The sequence below is a fragment of the Rhopalosiphum padi genome, chromosome 3, assembly GCF_020882245.1.
Source record: "Rhopalosiphum padi isolate XX-2018 chromosome 3, ASM2088224v1, whole genome shotgun sequence".
NCBI classification, from domain to species: domain Eukaryota; kingdom Metazoa; phylum Arthropoda; class Insecta; order Hemiptera; family Aphididae; genus Rhopalosiphum; species Rhopalosiphum padi.
Window position 1 is genome coordinate 32704814 of NC_083599.1, and position 24632 is coordinate 32729445.

General features: G+C 25.1%; 1 protein-coding gene across 1 annotated transcript; it reads left to right on the forward strand.

The window, feature by feature from the left end:
- The first annotated feature begins 519 nt into the window (after positions 1-519).
- LOC132927914 (uncharacterized) lies at positions 520-20415 on the forward strand. Its single transcript, XM_060992485.1, has 18 exons — positions 520-889; positions 8730-8779; positions 8868-8967; positions 9044-11620; positions 11704-12045; positions 12162-12497; positions 12635-12798; positions 12868-13069; positions 13158-13343; positions 13557-13629; positions 14366-14542; positions 14852-15028; positions 15366-16133; positions 16806-16969; positions 18338-18371; positions 18510-18586; positions 18969-19001; positions 20325-20415. The coding sequence occupies exons 3-17, from the start codon at positions 8929-8931 to the stop codon at positions 18996-18998; spliced, it is 5346 nt and encodes a 1781-aa protein (XP_060848468.1). The 5' UTR covers positions 520-889; positions 8730-8779; positions 8868-8928; the 3' UTR covers positions 18999-19001; positions 20325-20415.
- Positions 20416-24632: the final 4217 nt, after the last annotated feature.

The window sequence follows — 24632 nt, forward strand, 5'->3', positions numbered from 1 at the left end:
AATATCAGCTATGGCAATGTAATATGACACTAGCTGCTGCTAATTGCTATACAAGATTGACGTTTATATGTTATATTTTTTAAAGCTGTCAGTAAGTACTCATACGCAGTGTGGTCCGTATAACGATGAAAAATAAAAAAATGTTGTTAAGTATTTCGACTGGAAAAAATGGATTTTGAAATAACGAGAGTTATTCCATAAAACAATCATAAAATAAAATTGGTCGTACAAATTTTTGCGGTACAATCGGCTATCATTTTATATTAATTATAAAATTCGACTTTTTATTTTAAGTTCAATAGGCCGCGGCCTGGGCGGCCGGCGTTGCGACGTGGCAACGCCGCGTTACGTGAACGTGGTCGACGGCCGAGAGCGCTCGTGCGCACAAACCGCGCGGCGGCGGGTACCACCTCACCGCCCGCACGGCCCCGACCGAGCGGCAACAAATGACGTGGTCCGCGGTCCCGCGAGGCGGCGGCGGCAGCAGCGGCGGCGGGCAGTCGAACAGTAGTAGAACGACAATATAGTAGGTGTATTTTAGTAGTGTGTAGTCACTAGTCACACCCAGTGAGAACACAAACAATAAACATTATCATATTATATTACGATATATTATTAAAACTTTATAATATTATATTGTACACAGTGATGTCGCGAACAAAAACGAAATACAAACAATTGCGTCCGGATTCTGAACACCCGCTCCGCCGTAATCGATAGGCGATACCGTCACCGACATCACCATCACATCGACATCGATACTTATTTTATTTTTTTGTTATAAACAAATGCGTGAAGCGTCCGACTTTGCATGCACGAAATTAAGTAGTGTTATTTGCTATTAAACGTACGGGGGACAACATTCCCGACGGATCCGTTTTGGCAACAGGTACGCCGTTTTGCGAGTAATTACTATTTTTTTTTTTGTGGGCGGGTGGAGGGACTTGGTTATTGGAAGGGGAAGAGTTGCACTCATTCGTTTTCACGGATAGGTGTAGATAAAAAAACTAGATTGCAAATTAGTGATAACAGCCGACTAAAAAAAAAGCCATTGTTTGTGGGCTCCGTAGTCCGTATAGTGTTATAAATTTATCGTAATACACGATTAATGCAATGGCGGGTATTTTAAGTCAAATCATACATATTAATATATTATACAAAAACATATCATGCAAAATAAATTATACACGAATATCACTAATTAAAATGAAATATAAATATGCTTGAATAAAAAAAATAAGATTATACTATATATATATATATTAGGTAATTAATATTAAACAATCGACTTAGTAATTGGTGTACTCAAAATAATTTATTCTTAAACACAAATAAATGTAAAATATTATGACCTTTTCTAAAATTCGAAATCCAATCTCATATAATTATTATTTAAACAACGTCAAATTATATCGTGTTTCTCTATACAAGTACTTAGGAATTTATTTTAACCCATCTCTTTCACTCAATGATCACTATATTCACATCCAAAATAAAGCCTCTTCAATGTTAGGCTTCAGAAATCGCAGCTGTAAAGACTTCATCAATCCTTTAGTATTAAAATAATTTTACTGTTCTTTTGTTAGATCATTACTCGATTATGGATCCACAGTGTGGTCTCCGCAGTCAATCAGTGCTATAAAAGGTATTGATTCAATCCAAAACCGTTTTCTACGGATCATACAATTTAGATGCGATATCAAACGTGCTCCTCACTCATCGTATCAACCACTATTGTCTTACTTTAAATTAGAAACTCTTTAGAAATAGAAGGAAAAGGCTCGATCTATGTTTTATTTTTAAATTAACAAATGGGGATATTAACTGTCCGGAGTTGCTTTCTTTATTGAACTTTAATATCTCAAATCGTAGAACTAGGCAATTGTATACTTTTTATGTGCCACTCCAACGTTCAAAATATGGTCAAAATCCTCCCATAAAATCTATGCAACTTGTAAATGATTTAAATGTTGATCTGTTTTCCTGTGTTTCACTAAATGATTTTAATTATTACCTAAATAATCTTTTGTCTGTATAAATATTATGTATTATATTGTTACTATTATATTATTTATTATTATTTAAAACTATTATGTCAATATCACATTAAGTGCATTTTTCATTGTTATATATTTCTTATTTTTGTATTTTTAATGTTTTTGTGAATTATTTCATTCGTCATAACATCGCATTAATACTTAAACCTGTAAATTTATCTATTATACTTTAAAATTAATCTATAATGTAATAACAAATATTATGCAAATCCTAGGCGTATGTCTATAATAATTGTAATTGGGTTCGCCCGTTTAAATAAATAAATAAATAAATAAATATACAATATAATAGTATTTGATAGTGACATGTACAAAAAAAAACAAATCTGATTTAAATATGATCTAAAAATAAATTATATCCATCTCTCTTGATCTTAAATGTTTATAAAAACAATAAAAAAAAACTAATGTATGTAACTAACTATGTATTTTAAATGTAATGATATTTTAAAATTGTGTCTTGACTTTTGTTTAAAAAAAAACAAAAAGTTATTTATTTTTATTTTGTTTAATTTTTAATAGAAAAAAAAAATTTTAATTTAAAATGCCATAAACTTGGTGTGTATTTAAATGTGATGTGGTCGTGATAAAGTGGTTTTTGAAAGTATATGTATTAGTAATAGTTTTCAACATGGTCGTCTATAAAAACAATTTTACTTAATAATTTTTATATAGATTTACAATTAATAATGTAGGTATTTCAAGAAAAGTGGAAATAAAAAAAAAAATCTAACTTAACATATTACAGGATATATGTAATATTAATTTCACTAACAATGCGTTTGTACAAAAATCAGATATTAAACGGCTTAAAAAAAGAGCGCAGTTCCTGATTTATTTACAGGCCAAGCAAAATATAAATGTAATATAGACTCGGTTTAAAATGAACATGTCGATTTAGCAAATCCATTGTTAAATGTGATACTAATCGTAATGACTGAAAATCAGTACTAACATAATTCTCGAAACAAAGTTAAATATTTTGATACGTAGCATCAGATGAAATATAAGTTTCTAGTATAATATAATCGCAAATTATATGAATTTGCTTGCCATTTGGTTGCATGGTTATTAAATCTTCTACAAAACATTCGCCAACTTCTTTAGGTCTTAGAAATGTCAAACCAAAAAATTGCTTTTTTCTATCTTTAAACTGTTGTATTAGTATAAAATATTAATGTTTTAAGTTTTTAATAGACTTAGCCTAGACCTATTTGTGCCAATGGTTTATAGCCGGAATCCAACTTACCTACTATCTTTTTATACCCAGGAATTAACTTACCACTTTCAAAATGAACACAGATTATCGCGGACCTTATTTACCTAGCCCCTCATTACCTCAACGCCTACAAATTGTATATTGACGACTTGGCGTTGAAATCTATCGACAGAGTAGAGCTAATAAACAATAATATTAATGTTATTAACCAGTCAAGTGAAAGTTAAGTGATTCAATTGTATTTACGGTAACTTTGTGGAAGGAAGCTATCTGTTGTGTGTATCGAATATATATCATTTACGGCGTTTTTTTTTGCGTTGATTTAAATTACCAGTCTTGGTCACTTAAGCTATTGATTTTATTACTGTTATTATTATATGTTGACCTGGTTGTATTTTAGGGGGAAATGTTGATAAGGACAGCTCCCTGTCTGGATTTGTATTTCGTGTGGTATTTATTATGAATAGTATAATTTGTTTATTATGGACTTTGAAATAAATCAAATAGTATAAAAGAGTAAAAATTTTACTTTCGTGATTGAAATATTCTGAAAGAACTTTAATTTTCATAATTCTGGGCAAGTAGTAAAGAGGATAATCAAATTATAAATACTATAAATACAACACTGGTATAGTTATGTCTAATAATTCACGTTAACGAGATATAGTTTATAGTTATGGGTGATCTATTTCATAAGGCCAATATCGATGTATGAAATTCATAGTTGTTTTTATTGACAGTCTTAGGCGTGTAAGTGGAGTCAGTGGAGTCTTGTGAAACTACTACATGTTAAAGTAATAATCAAAATTAAAAAAGATTTCAGAACTACTAACTAGAGTCTAGTAGACATAGAAACTTATTATAAAATCCATTTTGAAGCGCCGTGCTGGTTTATTTCTATGTTTCTCGGAGGTTCAGACTTCAGATCACAGGTAGACAAAAACCTTATCTGCTGATCGAGTATAAATTCTATGTTCTTGTTAGAGATATCTTTAGTCTTCACGATGGTGAAGTAATGTGTACCTACCTATCTACCTACAGATATTTACGATAAGTTAAATTGGAAAATGTTCTATACTTGTAGCTAACTATAATAAATATGAGATCGATCTCTGAGTTATTCTAGATTATTGCGATCAACCAAAAAAAAAAAAAAAAAAATCTTTAATAAAAAAAATATATATTATGTATATTACACTTTTTTATTTCTTTTATTTAAAATATTAATAAGCAGTAATAACATTTAATTTCATAGTGATACGTAACACGTGTTTTAATATATTTGATTACAAATTATTACTTTTAACTTACATATTATTGTTTACTGAAAAAAAATCGAGATCGACCTGTTGGCCATCCTTGTTCTACTTGTTCTATCTTCTATACTACTTAGTACTTATTCGGATGAAACTACAAATTTGAGGCCATCTTGGAAGTCCGTAAGGTGTTAACACATATTATATCATGAATATTAATGACAATTTTTGAAATTTATCATTGAGTAGAGACGTATAATTTATTTATTTACATGCTGGTTGCATGCCTTTAAGAGGTAATTGGCTTCTACTATAGTAGCTTCCATGGGCGTAGATAGGAAATATTTTGGAAAGGGGTTTTGGTCTAGGTCTATATTATTATTATAAAACATTAATATTAAATAATATGAATTATTTATCTTGAATTTTGGGAGATGTTTGAACACCCAACCCTCCTTACCTATGCCCATGGTAGCTTTAATTCTTATCAAAAATTACCAATATGGCAATATACATAGTTTATACTTTATTGTAAGTTTCTGTGTGTGTAGGTATCGATATATCCTGACGTTTACCATCTAACAGTATCTACTATAGTACTATAATATAGGTAGTATATATCCATATAGTTATAGCATATACATAATAATATTATTTATAAACCTTGCTATTTTACTTCTGGTGAACACTGCATACTTTTAATAATAAGAACGTTTTTGCGAAGGTACCTAGGCAAAAAGTTTAGTAAAAATCTTTTTGACAATAATTTTATGCAACTATTAAATGCTTACTAACATTTTTGCTAACCAAATTTGTCATCAGCTAAGTATTTCTACTACCTTTAATAAAATATTTTTTATACAAATCTCTTTCGAATCGTTTTGACCAGGGTCACAATTAAAGATATACCTGGCCACGAATCATGATTAAAGATTCTACATTAAATCGTAATTTTGCAGGCGATTAACAAATCTCATGTTATACTTGTAAACAGTCGATAAACCGTTTGCTTTTGTTACCTCCGTGAAAATACGTTTAATAATAATTGATTAGTATCACTAGTGAATAGTGATAAAGCAAATTTTGGATTATTATAATATAATGTAGGTATATACTATACGTTGTAATAGTAGTATATTTACATTTTACAAGTGTGCAAAAAAAAAACACCGTGAATTTTGACTAGTCTGATGAAAGTTTATATACTCCCTGAATAAACTTGTCTTATGTACTGCTACTGCATGTGATGATTAAAATAATATAATGTAGTTTTCCATCAATTAATTAATTTTTCTATATATAAACACAGTGTGGCAGTGTCCACTGACTATAACAATATAGCGATAATTCTGTTATTTGTAAATAATTTTTAAAAATAAATTAATAATTTATCACAATTGGAAAAATGAAAACGCGTGCTTGCGTTGTAGTTATATCACTTGTTCTAGTATTTTCACGAATTCACAATAATGTGGGCACGCCATTTACTTATCAAATAATAAAAAAAATAATAAGTTAATAGTATAATAACATTACTACAATAACTGTAAGTACGTCAATCTGAATCCTCATCCATCGAGTTTTGACTGTGTAGGTATTGAATTCATTTGAATTTAACTTATTATCTCTGTATAATAATATAATATATATAAGTATAATATAATATATATAATGTATTATATATATATAGTATAATATATTTCATTTACTTTAATATTTATAAAATGTTTAATCACTGATTGAGAAATTTATATATTACAAAAAAAAAATGTATGATAAATCTGTACATGAATGCCTCCTATGAAATATATATTAAAATTTTGCCGCTGGGGGTAAATTTCTCCTGCCCCCTTTAAACACGCCTCTGCTTACGATTGAAATTTGCATTTGTGCTACACTGGTGTTGATGTACGATGATGATGAAGTATGATAGTATATTAGTATAATATGTTATTGATAGTATAATATGTTATTAATATAATATGATTTGCAAAATGCGTGGTGTAATTTGTCTACACCAATCTAAATAACATTTATACATTGCACGATTATACAGAATTTGTGGTATTTACTGAATTAGTGATAGTAACTATTATCATGAAAACTTTAGACTTGTGCATTCTACTTATAAGTTTGGCGAAAAAGTCTATTAAATAGTTATATTCAATATTATTATTTTTGAATGTACTTATATGCATTAAAAAAAATTTAGTTAAATTAAATTATACATTTCAACTGTCTTCAAATTTCACTTCAGTGCGCCTATTTATTGTCCCTTTTCAAATCTTCTAACATCCCCTTCAAGATCTAAAGTATTTTTTCATCTAAACAAGTTAATATTATACTTCCCACGCTATCTTAATTTAATCATACAGGCCATATAATTTAACTTTATTAATTTATTATTGTTATTTTTTTCATTCTGCGGTTTTTTTTTTGTTTCTTTCTTTTTGTATAAGTATAACTATAATTTACCAATAAACTTTCAACACTATATCCTAATTGTCAAAACTAATTGTATAATAAAGTTTAATTAACAACAAATAATTATACGTTTATACGTTATTATATATTAATGTATTAATATATACTGTATTTATGTATTTTATGAATTTATGTATTTTTTAGTTAAAAACTCTTCAACAATTAATTTTGAATTATTAATACGTTCGCATAATGTTTAAAGCCTGATAAACCATCAGAAATATTTTTAATTTGAAATTCACTTTTAAAATTAAAGAAAGATAAGTATAAATATTTAAAGCAATAATCTTCAACACTTAAATGGTTAGATTCCTAATGCTAAATAAATTTAATACTAACTTAATGAAGTTACTTACAAACAATAATAATTATTAAATACAGGACTTTTTACCAGACTTATATTATTCCATACCATTATTTTTTTTTTTTGATAATTCGTCGTGATACCAATTAAGAAGTCCATTACAATGTACACTATATATATACGTATATCAAAAAATCCCTTTCTGCATGAATTTTTATTTTTTCCGAAAAAAATGTACTTATTGTAAAAAAACACCAAGATAATGGGAAAAATATTAAAAAAAATATTCAAGTGAAACTACCCATAAGAGTTGATTAAGGGTTAGTTTAGGCACAAAATTAGTTTATGATAGATATATTTTAATAAGTCTATACTTATTTTTAATATATACCTAAGATCGGTAGTATCATTAGTATCAAATTGTTATGGTTGTAATAACATAAAGTGGGTAGTTTATTTTCACTTTGCACAAAAATGATATTTTCAGTCGTTTATTTTTCATCTGAATTTCACAATTTTACCTTACATCAAAATTGTTCGTCTTTTTGTGCCGAATCTGGCCGTATATGCAGTCATGGGCGTAACTAGCATTTAATAGTTACAGGGGTTAGAGTTCTAGAAAACAAAAGTTAAAAATAACTTGAATTCTAATTGAGGCTAAAAAGTAAAACCTTATAAGCTATAGGGGGCTAAGCCCCCCCCAGGACGCCTAGTTACGCCGATGTAATGCAGTAATGTTGTGTAACATTATTTTCAACAATAGAAATTACGAAAAACTAATTTGTGCTATTTTTGTACAATATACAGAAAGAGCTTTTAAGGTTTAAATGGTAATGCTTTTTATTACTTTCGATAAACACATGTATACAGATACGATGAACCCTGGTTAAATTAGTCTTTTTTAAATACATACGTTATACATATAGGTATATTCTAACACCGTGATAAAATGAAAATTGCCCACATAAACCGAATCGAGTGCCCATATTACGCGGTTTTTTTAACCTTGTTAATATAGGTACATTTGTATTGGGACCAGACCATTTTGCTCATATTTAGCGGATACCCATATTAACCGGTGCCCACATTAAGCGGAATCCACTGTTTATTTATTTTATAGTATATGTTTTGCAGCAAAAAAAAAAAAGAGAAAAGTTAAACAATTTTAATATTTTAAATCGTAATAAAAAATGGAAGGCTACCAGTGAAAGTTTATAGTGTATAGTGTATACACTTTAGTACGTTACTGTCACACGTATCAAATCATCTAGGTCTCATTGCACTTAATTGTTATTGCCATGAATCGTGATTAGTATAAATAACGGTTTAAAATGCAAGATTATAGATATTTATTCAATAAATAATAATATTAAACATATTAAATTGTAATCTTTAAATTATAATTTCAGGTGAAATCGACGAAATCGCGTTTCTGTGATTCTATCATTGAGCCAGAAAAGTAAGAAATTACTTAATTGTTTTATGAATAAATTATAAGACATAATTTAGCACTAACATTTTTTTTAAACTTTTTGATTATTTATTAGGTAGCCAGATAATGATGAACAAATTTCAAAATTCTCTATCAATTTAATACATATAATTACCATGGATGACTTAGCAGAAAGGCAAATTAGAGCTGCAAGAGTAAGTGTTGTATTTGTATTTGCCATTTAGCTACAAATATCATATATATTATTAATAATTTTATTTTTATTTATAGACATTGTTCAATCTTGCTCACTGTTATTTGAAAACGACAAAAATTGATGTTGAAGAAGAAAAGACAAATTTAAACGACGAAAAAGACGAAGTAATAAAAAAAGACATCCAACAAAAAGAAAAGGAAGAAGCAAATAAAAATAAACGTAAAAAATTAGTCAAAAAAAAAAAAAAAAAAGAATGTGATTCGGACAATGAAATAGAATTATACCTACAAGTGCAAGTCGATTCAAACTATCAAAAACAATTATGCACTGATGTACAAAATATAGATTTAAATAAAGCACCACAAAAGTCTGAAATAGAAATAGATTTAAAAATCGAAATTCCAAAAAAACTCAAAAGTTCGTATCTTAAAAATATCGACAAAGAAAAACATTTTGAAGAGGAAGATAAAAAAAAATCAAAAGAAAATAAGCAAAGAGAAAATAAACAAGAATTAATTAATCAAGAAATAAGTGATGATTCAGAACTTCAGCATAACACAGAGAAAGAAATAAAACAAAATATAAATAAAGATAATGTATGCATAGACTTGGATGGAAAAATTATCGATTGTGGTATAACACAAATTCAAATACAAAAAGGGATTGAAATCGAATCACAAAAAAATGATAATAGTGACATTTTACTAGAACTTGAATTACAAGAACAGCAAAATATACATGACAATTTAATAGATACATTTCACAGGTCAATTCAAAAACGGATTGAACGACTTATATGTGAAATACCTTTAAAACATCAAAAAATAGAAAAAGAACTATATCAAGAACTTGAAAAACTTAATAAAGAAATTGCAGAACTAGATCCAGAAAATGTAGATGAATTAAAAAAAGAAATTTTAGAAGATGTTTCTAAAAAGGACTATTTACCCGTTCAAATAAAATTTTTAAAAAATCTATATTGCTCATTTAACCAGGATTTAACACCCTTTTATAATAAATTAGACCAATTAAGCGATGATTTAACACAAACAAGTATACAACAACAATTGAATAAAGAATTTTTAAAAAAATTAGATAATTTATTGCAACAAAAATGTAATGAAGAAATCCAGGAAGGACAGCAACAAGTTAACAGTAAAGTAAAACATATGGTTAATGAAGATGTACAAGTGGTCGGAGGAAAAAAAAAATTAAAATCAAAAGATGAATTAAAAAGAGTCGTAGAATTTCCAATGAATGATGAAATCGAAAATAACGAAAAGATTAAAGAAAAAGAATTGCAGGAAAACGTTTTAAAAGATACACAGGAAGAGGTTAATGAAGCTGAAAGAATACGAAATCAGTTTAAAAAAATCGATGAAAAAGAGAAATATCAATATTATGATTTAGTTATACAATATAACCAAGAAACATCGCAAGAACTAAAAGGAAATGCACAAAATGTTTTAGGAAAAAAAGTATCAGTTGATTTCTATGATGATGCAGTGAAAACACTTATAAATCAAACTGATCAAGATGCATTAAAATCAAAAATATGCGAGGAAGGTATAGATGTCGTCGACCAAACACAAAAAAAGGGTAATACAAATATACAGTTTCAATTAGAATTTTACAAAAGTGTAGAAGTTGAAGAGAAATTACAGAACAAAAATGATTTTGAAGGAGAAATAAACAGAAATCTTGAAATAAAAACTAAAGAAACAAGAACAGAGGTACAAGAAGACACTGATGTGGAAATAGAAGACTTCGAAGAAGAATTACAAGATTATTCTAAAATTGCGAATGATAAACATTTTGAAGCAGTGCATGAAAATAAAAAATTAAAAATTGGAGCATTGGAAACAGCAATAATAGAAAATTCTGAACTAAAAATTGGAGATTCTGAAAAAGAAGTACAAGAAGATTCAGATGTGGATATCGAAGGCTTTGAAGGAGAAATATTAGAGTTTCCTGAAGTTAGAATTGAAGACTTTGATGAAGAATCACAGGAAAATACTGATGTAGATACAGAAGATGTAAGTGAAGAAGAATTCAATGACATAAATGAAGTAGTAGAAATAGTTGAAGATATAGAAGTAGAATCTAATTCTTCTGAAGACAATTATATTCCATCAGAAAAAACACCTACTACAACATGCAATGAATCGCATTTAAAAATCGATCCAAATGCTAAACTTAAACACGACGAAGAAAATTGTTTTAAAAAAATCGATTCATCTAATCCTACAGTATTAACAGATCATATTAAAGAGAAACAGACATTTTTTGAACTTAAAAATCAATTAGATGAATTATCCCAAGAATATAAAGGCTATGTGCAACAAAAAGTGTTTAATGAATTACAACAAGAAATAGATAATAAACAGTTACAAGAAATGAAAATATTTCCAGATACGTTTAATGAAGTAAACTTAAACACAAATGAAGATTTTCAAAAAGAAATTGATGAATTACAAAATGAATGGTGTCAATTAGAACCAGAATTTATACGCGATGTTCCATTAAGTTTTGAAGAGGATAATTCTAGTCAAAAATTAAAAGAAAAACCTTACAATTTATTCGAAAGATTACATTTTCTTCACAGAAAACTATTATGTAAATTTGCCAATTCCAAAGAGTGGCCAGAGAATGTAAATAAATAGATATTTATACTATTTATATTAATTTATAACACATTAAATATTTTTAATTTGTTTTGAATATTTTATTTTAGTGTTTTCAACCATCAAGTTTGTTGGATGTTTTGTTTGATGACCCTACTGAGTTCAAACCAAATGTGTTGGTGCTTATATTGCATTCTATAGATAAAGGTTATTCAATAAAAATTAACACGGACAAGAACTTGAAATCACCAAAAGAATATTTTTTCAATTATTTTAAGGATACAATATTGGAATACATGGAAAATGAACACCTACCACCAGATTTGTTGGATTTATTAGATAGTGCTGAGCCCAGATTATTTTATTCTGGATGTGTTATAGCAGAAATCCATGATCAAGTAGATGAGATTCCAGGCAGAGTGTATAGGTTATTACTGCGTCCTTTTAATATGGTGAGTTATTTGAAAAATTACACTACTGAATAATAATTTAGAAATATATTTTCATACTAAGTTTAATTATTGTTTCATAGTTTAATTCATTATTTAATTACATAATTTAATTACAGTCCATTCAAAGTGATGTAAACCGTATAATTGCTAAAAATAGCCATCCTACTGACACTAATTATTGGTCATATAAAAAAAGACTAAAACTAGAAAGTATATTGCTTAAAAAATCGTATCCAGTTATGTGTATGGATTCGTCACCTATTGCTGGTCTAGTAGTTAATTTACAACATCAAATGTTAAGTTGTCGTACTATAGTACTAAATCCACTTAAGAGGAAATATAACTGTTCAAATCAAAAACTTTTGAAAACAGATTTGTACAATGAATCTAATGACAACATTAAAACATCAATGCTGTCAAATAAACCACAAAAAGAATCTTCAAAATTAATGGTTCGTCGAAAAAAATGTTTAATTATATCTAACAGAACTTATTCTTGTAAAGTACAAATGTATTTATTTTAAGTTAATTGTGTTAATGATTTTTAATTTTATTTACTTTATCAAATTAAATATTTATTTATGCTTAGGATACCGAAAACATCAATATTGAAAACTATATCTTATGGAAATTTGATTTTCGTATAAAATCGTTAAACCTTTTCAAACTGTTTTTAGTAATTATAACAGAAACTCAAGAATTTTCTCTATTATTATGCACAAATCCAAAGATTGATTCTGTTAAAAAGATGCGGTATAGAATTTATAATGGTCAATTAAATAAGAACTACTTTAAAGATTTTTATTTTTACACTGTTTACAGGTTTAAGATACAACTTAAGCAAAATGAATTGAAAACCTATATTATTACTATGCAAGAAGTTCTACGGCAAAAAATTAGTCCTGATATAGAAGTAGTTCGGAGATATAAATGTCAAGCTAATTCAGCTCCTCTTTCGTTAAGGATTGTTCCATCTTTGTTTAATGACAATGTTTTTAAAGCGAATCATGCAGATATTAGTCAGGTAAACTTTACACTGGTTTCATAAAAATTATTTTTTATTTCATTGAAATATTTAGTATTTATAAAAAAACTTTTTATTTAAATTTCAGTTGATAGACATATTTATAAATAACACACATATTAAATATATACCTATAAATAAGATGTTGGAAAATACGTTTAAACATAAAAGTGAGATAACTGAATTTGAATCTGAAAAAAGCGATTTATCACTAATGAAAAATAAATTGGCCGCTGATACTCATAAGACTGTTGAAACAAAAGAGACTTCTAAAGTAAGAATATAATAAAACACTTAAATATTATAATAAGAATCTTATCTCATATTTATTATATACTGATGTATTCATGGTATACATAATAAAATGTACCTTATTTTTTATAATATAATAGATTATGTTTATGTAATATTAATTATGTTATAATTATTTTAAAGTTATTATAATGATTTTATTTATTATTATTATTTAAATAAATCAATGTTATAGGATATAGAAATTAAAAAAAGTATGCAGTTTTGTACAACAAAAAAGTTATCTACCAGTTCAAATAAATTTTTAGGTGAGTTTTAAAAGAAAATTTAAACAAACTATAGATGTTAAATAGACATGACATATAATATATACGTAATACATTCAACAAGTTTTGAAGTGGTAACTATTTTAATAATTTATAAATTAATTTAAATAGTAAATAAATCAAATATTATAAAAATATTACCATGTTTAGAAAATAACAGTATAAATATTTGGATTTGATAAAAATTAATTCGACATTTTATAAAAAAAAATAAACAAAAAAAAAAAAAAATTTGGAAATTTCAAATGTTTATAAATATCTCAAAAAAGTCAAAACAATTTGAAAATTATAAAATGTATAGAAAATAATTATTTAAACATTTGGTGGAAATTTTAAGTATCTGCAGTTGGTTTTTAAGTTGTATCAAAAAACAAAATCCACTTTGTCAAAAACTGGATTTGTGTAAAAAATAAAAATTCCAGTTTTTTCTTAAGTTCTTGTTTCTTTTTTCCGGTTATTTTGAAGAATAATGAGAATTTATTAATTTGACCTCTACAAGTATAAACTGAATCCTATTTGCTACTTAAAATCACCTTTAAAATTATAAGTATTTTTTTGACTTCTTATTTTTTAGTGTGTCCAGATAAATAAAAAACTATTTATTTTTTCTTACTTAGTAATTTAAAATTTTTATTGATGTCTTACAGTTGATTATTTATTTTAAATATATAATTTTATAAAACATATATACTTATTAATTATGTATTCAATTTGACAGATTTACCATCAGTTGATTTATTATTAGACAAAATGACTGATTCGTCACCATTGCAAACACAAATCATACCAAAAGATATTTTATTGGATAATGGTACTATGTCTTTATTAAAAGAAAAGTCGACCAATACAGTGAGAAACTCTTCTCTTGAATCATCACTAATACAGCCTACACTTGGTAAATTGCTCTGCTTAGAATCCAATATATTCAAAAAACCAAATCCTATGTACAGCAAAATTAAAAATTATAGAAATTAATATTTTTCTTTTTTTATTATTATTATTTTAAATATTTAGCATATAATAAAATATTAAAATCCTTAAAGTTAGGACAACATAATAGTATAGGTAATATTTAAATTCTTATAATTTATCTTACTTGTTAATTTTAAAATGTAATTTTCTTCATAATTGATTGTTTGACTTAATTTTATACATTTATAAAAAAATATAATTATAAGACTTAATTATGTATTTAATTTGACAGATTTGTCAAAATTGAATTCAATAGACAAAATAGCTGATTTTTCACCAATACAAACTCGAACCATATCAAAAGATATTTTATTGGATGATGATACAATGTCATTATTAAAAAAAAAGTCGATCAATACAGAGACAGACAACTCTTCACCTGAATCATCAGTAATACAACCAACACTTGGTAAATTGTTTTGATCAGAATCTAATATATTCAAAAAATCAAATCCTATATACAATAATATAAAAAAATGATAGGATTTTTTATTATTATTATTAGTCTTAATATTGAATTTAATAATGCAATGAATCATAACTAGTCACTTTATACTTACATTTTAGTAGGTATACTATAATAAAATATCCTTAAAGTTAGATTAACATAATATAATAGAAAAATTATTTTAAATAAATTTATTTTAGTGTCTCTTATTTAGTAAATTAAAATATTAGTTGTTTATCTTTAATTTATTATTTTGTTTAAATAATTATAAGACTTAATTATGTATTTAATTTGACAGATTTGTCAAAGTTGAATTCAATAGACAAGATAGCTGATTTATCATCATTACAAACTCAAACCATACCAAAGGACATTTTATTGGATGATGATACGCCTTTATTGAGAGAAAAGTTGACCATTACCGAGACAGACTCCTCTCTCGAACCATCATTAATAATGCCAATACTTATGGTTTCAAAAAACGATAATTTTTCAGATTTAGTCCAGGAAAATATAGTATTGGTGTCAAATAATTCTATGGTTCCAGTATTTAGTTTTATTACATCTACTATACCATTTGAATCAAGCCCTGCAGTTGTGTTATCTAGTTTATCAACAATTAATTCACTAGTTACGAGCATTAAAACTTACATGTTGCCTATTGAGTCCTCAAGTTTGGGTTATATAGCAAAATCTGAAAACATGTCTTTACAAACTGATGAAAATTCATCATTTAATGATGATGGTGATGATGATATTTATACCAATATTAAATTATTACCAGATATGCAACCAGAGGATTTAATCCATTTAATGAAAGTAGATGATATTGCAGTGAATATGTTTTATGGTATAAATTCAGTAATGCCCACAACCAGTAATGATGATACTATCACGATGAGTCCAAATGAAAATATATTCACAATGGTTTCAAATTCTGATGATGTAGAAAATATTTCAGTTATGAAACATACAAATGAAAGTGAAGTTGATTTATTTGGTACAATGTCCAATATAAATGATAATGGGATGTTTCAGTTACATGACACTACAAATAGTACAAACGGTAGGTAATATAAATATGTATTAAGTACTATTATAGAAGTTACATAGTTTCTGATTTCTGGTTTATATTAGTTAATGTTATCAGAATAATAATAATAATAATAATAATAAATCTAATAAAATTATTTATTATCATTTAATATGTGTAGATTAATTATTATTATTTATTTTTATTAGTAGTGTACAAAAAAATATATAGCTAAATAAAAAATGTTAAATAATATCATTATGTACACTTTTTCAATAAAGTGTCAATAAGTATAGTGTTTTCCTTAGATAAAATTGAAAAAAAATTAAATATCATAAGTTACCCAATAGAATTTGATATTTATTAATTAAAGAAAAATGTAGTATTTATGTATTTATTATGCTGAATAAGCTGTGCAATGAGATAGATTTTTAAATATCATAAATTATCTGTTTGACTCATATTTTGTCTTAAGCATTTATTAGATTTTATTATAAATACATTTTATTACATTTATTATTATTTGTTAATTAAAGCATTGATATAATTTTAAATAACCAACACACATAATTAAAAAATAAGAATGTTATGTTATTATGTTTCTGATTCAAGCAATATATATAAACATAATGATTTATGATTATAGATAGTCTCTCATTTAGCTACATATCTGCAATTATAAGATGTTTGTCATTTTTGTTTTAGAAATATTCGAAGACAAATACATGTTAAGATGTCTTCAATTATTTCATCAAAACCCAACACTGCCAGATATATCTATTTTGCCAGATATATCTATTCTGCCAGATATATCTATTCTGCCAGATATATCTATTCAGCCAGATATATCTATTCCCCATGATACACAGGTACTTGTTCATATACAGTAGTTGAAATTTAAAGTTTTTAGAAATTAAATTCATAAGTCTCTTTAAATCTATCTGAAGAGATATTTATTGGATTAAGTAAAAATATATTAATTTATAATAAGTGGGTAGAGGACACTTATAAACATAGAATTCTAATTAATTAACATTTAAGTTATTACGAGTCTTATACTTCTAAACCAATACTACAATAATTATTTTTAATTGTTGGTATTGTCGGATCAGAATGATCAGATTATCAAATAATGTTGTGATTTATAATTAATCAAAATAATGGAATCATAGGCATTACTATAAAATTATTAACTAAGTATAAATAACTTGATAGCCCAATAACCTAGTTGCATAAAATTATAGTCTATATAATTATAATTGTAACTGTAAGTAGTAAGTAGTTACAGAATAACATGTGTGAGTACATCATGAATATAATTTAAATTATTATTTGAAAATATTTATTAAAGTAAAGCTGCAACTGTAAATAAAAATTAAAAACTTTTTATTAATTAAAGTATAATATCTGTAATAATCCATGAAATAATAAAGCAAAGAGGGAGAGTAGATAACTGCTCTGCATTACAATAGAACATAAGTTTTGAGTGTAACTCATCATTCATCAAGTCATTATAGATTACGTGTTAGATTTTAGTTCAGTGATAAATCATTGTATAAAATGAAAAACAATCCTGAGATAAGAGAGTTCAACCTTTTGGAAATTAAGATATTTTGTGATCAAATGATTACATTTTTTTTAATCAATTATTTCAAAATAATATTTACAATTTTCAATTTTGACTTACCAAAAGTATCAACTAGATATAATTTGTTACCAGAAGTCCAGAAATCTTTCTCAATATTGCATAAATAAATAAAAAACACACATCATTGTAAAGTCTATATATTCTTATATATTAGTAAACATCATTCAAATTTAAGTAAATATAAAATTATTTAATCATAAAATGCTAAAAGATTTATTGGCTATGTATTGAAATGTATTGTGTTGTGCTATTCAATTTTATAAAGACCATAAATTATGGCGATAAATAGACAATTTAAATCAGAGCTTAGCTAAATCCGTGTTAGTTAAAATTCTAGAAAAAATTCTTCCATGATCAACACTAGATTTTCTTTATGTCTTAAACTGTTGAAACAATTTAAAAGTTATATGATTAAAGTAGGTACTATCACTATCATATTAAATTTACAAACTTGAAAAGTTTCTACACAAATATTTTCCTAAAAAAGTGTTTAAGTAAATTATTATACTAATTATTAATTAAAAACTCCATCACTTTGTTCACAACTTAAATTTTATTTATGATTTAAGCTATTTAAATATTGTTTTAGGTCGACCCTTATCCCAAACCTGGTTTTTCAAATGGTAAGTATACTTATACACATTAAATTATTTTTTAATTACTTAATTTATATTATAATATCAAATTCACATTAATTACAAACATTATGTTGGTATTATAACCTTGTAATTACCAGTTACCATTGTTTTGTTTTATTTCAGATTCATTGACAAATAGTGATCCATTTAGTGCATTAAATGCATTAATGGATCAAATATTATTGTCAACAAGTAATTCGGTAAGATTTATAATTTTGTTATATATTTATTATTTATAGGTGGTGGGTTTTTAAATTAATTAACATAAATTATTGTAATAATATTTCAAGATATACTTAACAATAGAAATTATCTATACTTATTTACAATATTTTTCATTATTTATTCATGTTTCTTTTATAAATTAAAAGAGGACTAAGATGATTAAATATGATTTGATTAGATTAGATGATTAAAAAAAGTTTACCTTAACTACTAATAAAAATTAAATTATTTTTAACAAACACTATTTGAGTTCATTAGCCTAATATTATTTCATGCTTCATGTTTGTGATATTAGTTTATTGTATAATATATTAATATGTGATTCTTTTTAAATTAAAATGTATTTATGTTTTATAGAATAACGAAGATAAATGTCCAGATACATAAAAGGTAGGTATTATATAAAAAAGTTAGGTACACTATACATGATGGTTTAATCATATTGATTTAATTTTAATTTAAATAAATAAAAAAAAAACTGTTTTTATTATTTTAATTTTATACTATTTAACATCAACATTATAGTTTAATTTGCAAATATTAATTGCAAAACGAATACCATTTTCTTGCAATCTCCTAATATGCTACCAGTATATCAATGAAGTGTAGTCTACCATAATAATAATAAAATTATAGTTACTAGTTAGTATATGGTCTACAATATAAATTGTATTAAATTCAGTGATTTTACATGAAATAAATAATTACTTAAAAAAAAAAATCAAAATTAAATTTAAAAAGGGGAAAAGTAGATACTGCCTTATTGTACAGAAGATGTTGAATCAACTTCATCAATGAGTAAGTCTGTAATATATGTCAAATTTGAATTCAATGATAAATTATTGTATATGCTAAATTATTTTGAGTGGAGACGGTCTATCTCTATACTGACTATACTAGGGGTCCATAAGTAATTTCTATTGGAGTCTATAAGATTAAAATAATAAATAAATGAGATGCAGACAAAAAAAATCTTTGTCAAATTTTTATAATAACATAATCCACTTGAGATATTTTTATAGCCCAGTTTTCTACTTTTTGTAGTCTAGATTTGGGACTACTAGTACCAAACTTTGATCTTTATAATGTTCAACTTCAATTTATTTTCTGATACACAGGAAAATGGATCTAATTGATATTTTGGGAGGTCAAATTTGGAAATACAAAAAAAAGAATTATACAATTGTCAATTTGTATTATTAAATATATTATTCAACTGTAGATTTTTTTTAGTCAAAAATAACATTGATTTTATAACACTACCACTGAAAAATTCTTGTATAGATAAAATGTGAATTACTAGGAGATATAAATCGAAAATGTATTTAGTGATTTAAAATAATAAACGCTACAAAAATCACAATGATGTAGATATCTGATTTATAGTAGACCACAAAACACTGATAAACGACGTGCAACACTCATATATATTTAGTTTTATGATATAGAAAGTGGCGGTAGAGCGTATATTGAGAGAAACTATATTTTTTATCCAACTATAAATAAATAAATTATAATTTAATGATTTTGTTTTAATTTTAAGATTTTATGTTAAAAAATATTAATTATAATATTGTTGTGTATTGCACATAATAATGCTGAATTAAATAATAATAATAATAATAATGAATTATTTTAATAAGTTATTATTTATTATATGATAAAATTATTTCTTGTGGTTCATAAACTAATCAATTTTAATTTTTTTTTCAGTAAGACTTGCAGACAACATTATTGTTTTGACACTACTTAATTAAAAAAAATATATTATTAAGTAATGTATGGGGTGGTACTCGTATAATAGATTTAATCTGTAATACCTATAATTATTGTATGTTGGTTTTTTTTTCATAACCTAGCATTATTTCTTTGTAGTCAATTGATTTAGTTAAATGTTGTTTAAAAATAATTTCAAATAAGTTTTTGAAAATTATCACGTGTATGATACAATTTTCATAACTATCATAATACTTTAATGTGTTTACGAGTATAATATTATATATTTATTTTTTTATTGTTATTCATCTTATATTTATACATCAAACATAGAATATTGATAAGAAGTATAGAATAAAATAAAACATATTTTTACAACGTTCATTTACAATATATTGAATTATACTTTTACGTATATAATTAATGTTATAACTCAAAATACAAGAATGAACAGTGACAAAGGGATTTACAATATCTATGTATATTGACAAGGTTGAATTTACAATAAATATAAGATGTGTTTATAAATTAATATTTATAATATGTAAATGACCAAATATTAAGTAGGTATACTCAGTGGCACAAATCTTTGGCAGCAGGGAGGCACTTGTCTTCCCCAAAATAATTTGGTGGTAGGTATGTGTGCATAATACGGTTAGTAAAGGTTATATATTATAATTATTTAGTAAACTAGCATACCCGTCTCGGCTCCACCCAAGATTTTAATTAATAATAACTAATTATTTATTAACTTTATTGGACTAAATTTATGCCAATGTCATTCTCTGTGATGTCCTCTTTAATTTAAAAAAAAAACTGCACGGCAATTGAATAAGTAGTTTCGGAGTTTATTCCGAACATACAAACAAACGCTATCATTTTATATATTAAAATAGATGAAATAATATATTATGATTAATTTGTTAAGCAGTAAATATAAGTAAATCAAAATGTTTAGAATTATAGATAATTAATGTCATTGGGGTGGCTGGATAGTGCTGGCCAGTATACTTTTTGACTTGCTTCCATAAAATAAAATTTGGATTTGTACCACTGAATGCACTAGATAGGTAATGCGGTTAATATATAATTAAGTAGTCTTAGCTTTATTTTTTGGATTCATAATAGATTTATTTAGCTTAGTTAAAAATAGCATTGGTAATTAGTAGGGAACGGATTTGAATGCAAATTGTATTTTTTGACGTTTTTAGTGAATTTTTATGGTTTTATGTCATTTTTATGTAAGAATGGATATATTTCGTCATTTCGATAAAAATTTAGTTAGTTAACATTCATTCTAAAATAATACAATTAAATATTATTTATCGTATAATATGTTGTATTTCTATTTTTGTTATTTATTATGTTTTTATCAATCAGATTTTTTGGGTAAAAGAAGATTGTAGAATTAAAAGAGGTGAAAATGATACGAATAAATAATACCTAAAAATAAGAATTTATAATGCTACATTAACACGATTTTCTTCAATTCATTTTATTTTACCATTCATTATTATTGTATAAACAATTTTTTTTAATGTTTTAAATAATTAAGAGCATTTAAAAAAAAAAATTTCTGTTATAAATGCATAATGAATCAAGCATTTAAATCTGTTCCTTAGTAATTAGTAATTTATTATTGTAAATTCAATATTGTTTATAGGTTGTGTAATTGGTGTGAGTAATATTGTAATATTTTATAAGATATACAATTTTTAATCTATACCTACTCGTATATTGTATTCAATTATATTTATTCAGGCTCAAGGACATTAATAATAATTTATATCAAATGTTCACTAATTCAACTTTATTGTAGTTAATTGTAATTCAGTGTACTTACCTACTACATTATCATATTTATTTTTTACTTTGATGATATAAGAAATAAATATTAATATGATTTTTTTTATTAGCTGTATTTATTTTTTATGTTATTATGGTATGAATATTATATAAAACTGTTTGCGTTATTAATATACGTTATTATTTAGATAATTTTATTTTAAACAGCTTAATAACAATTTGGAGTTTCATTTCAGGTACAGATATATAATAATATTATGTCCCTATGATATTGGGAAGTTATGATAAAATGTATTAGATTTTTGAGTGAAACAAATACAATCAATCAAAGTCAATATTGAATATATTATACATTTATCGTATATCAATTATATTTTATAATAAATTTTAAATATATAATATATTTATCAATAATTTTAAATAATTTTGAACAAATAAAGCAAGGTTTATATACTAGGTAGGTTCCCAGTAGTATAGTATAATAATAAAAAAAATAGTTAAAACAAATAAAATGACTAGTACACTACATACTATATTATATGTATCGAAATGAATAAAATAAATAATATTTGAAACAAATTAGATAAATTACTTCTAAAACTATTAAACAATTAATAGTTTGATTTATATTTTGTATATTATGCATCTTCCAAAATAACGCTTTTGCAAAAAAATAAACATCGATATTTACTCTTTTATGGGAGATATATTGCTAAAAATCAGTAAAAATATATGACCTAAGTAAGCAGTACCGTGTTAAGATTTAATGCCACCGGGAGCTCACATATTTTTCCGCCTCATACCCGCCCACACAATACCAATCATTAAAAAAAAACTTGTATAATATAGTGATTAAATGAATACAGTAAAGATATTTTGTCGCATCGTCACTTATTGGACAAAATATAGGTGTTGGGCGTAGGTATTTACTATTTAGCATTTATGTAGGTACCTATACAGTGCTGCGCGCATCTATTAATTCTGAGGCCCGTGTGCAAAATTTATTTGGAGGCCCTAAATTAATATTATTGTTTTTTACTTGTTTTTTGTATTACTACGGCAAATAATCAGTACTTTTTTAGTATTTTAACTTGTATGGAATAATTTCTGTTATTATACGTACATTGTACTAATTAGAGTATTAGACTATAGAAGTTTACCCTACATTATATATTTATATAGTTATTAATTATTATTAGGGCTGGGATTTCGATGCACTTTGCATTTTTTTCTGAAGCTTTCTGTACGATGCTAGTTTTTTTTTAAATATGTTTTAGGTAATTTTAAATTGAAATAAGAAATTTTATTTAGCATTTTTTGACAATTTTTGATTTTAAGGTCATTTTTCTAATTTTTTAAGGTATTTTAGGAGTTTTTAAGTCATTTTCGGTGTTTATGAATTTAAAATTAAAGATTATATAGATTATAGATTTATAATATAAAATATTTATATGCTAAAAATATATGAAAAGGAGCTTTTTTATCTACAAAAACTTATTGGCGGGCAACAGCCGAGCATTTCTATTTGAAAACCTGAAGTACGCTCCCGTGATTCAGTGTAACAATAAAGAATAATTATTTATTTATTATTATAATTTATATTATAAATATATGAAGTAAAATAAAATATTTATGCGTATGTAATGTAATTTTTTTAAATTTTATGCTATTTTAAATACATTTTGAAGATATTTTTATAATGCATTTATTGAGTTTTTTAAGTCATTTTTGCATTTTTTAAGGTCATTTTTCTTGATTTTTAAGGATATTAAAATCCCAGCCCTAATTATTATAGTATTAATTTGAAACTTTTTTCAAACCAGAACCAATTTAAATAATGTTATGTCTAGGTTAAGCACATGTATGATATTTTGTAGACTTCATAATATATTATTTATAATTAATAATTAAACAGAATAAAATAACTAATAATATAAAAAAAAACATTTCTATTTAATTTTCATAAATTAAATACATGTTACGTAAAATTCATAAATATATTTTGTCTAATAATAATTGTAAATATAAAGTATAATCTAAGATCATTAATGTATAGTTATCGAACAGAAACAAATAAGATAAACTATATAATCAAATTATTAATATTTAACTAATACTTTCATATACTTATTTCCCATATGCATTATACACATACAATTTTTACGAGTACTATTATCGAAGTATAAATGTATAATAATATTACCTACTAAACCACCGAAATTGACAAAATTTACGAAATATTTAAAATATGTTTTATTTTATTGAAAATCATTTGAAATGAATTTATCACTTACAATACTTAATGTATCATGTTTTAGTAAAAATATGTATTTATACATATACAAATTCCAGCCCTACTGTAATATCAATATAAATATAGAAATGAAATTAAAAACCATTATAAGTACATTTTATACATTAGGTAGGTATGCTATAATTTTTGGCATTTTAAATGCATTTTTTAAGGTTTTTTAGAGCATTAAATTCATAGCCCTATTT

Excerpts from the sequence above, each read along its gene's own strand:
- LOC132927914 (XM_060992485.1), top strand. The coding sequence starts at position 8,929 with ATGGATGACTTAGCAGAAAGGCAAATTAGAGCTGCAAGA. Across the intron at positions 12,799-12,867 it reads GATTCTGTTAAAAAGATGCG|GTTTAAGATACAACTTAAGC; the intron begins GTATAGAATTTA and ends CACTGTTTACAG. Across the intron at positions 18,372-18,509 it reads CAAACCTGGTTTTTCAAATG|ATTCATTGACAAATAGTGAT; the intron begins GTAAGTATACTT and ends GTTTTATTTCAG.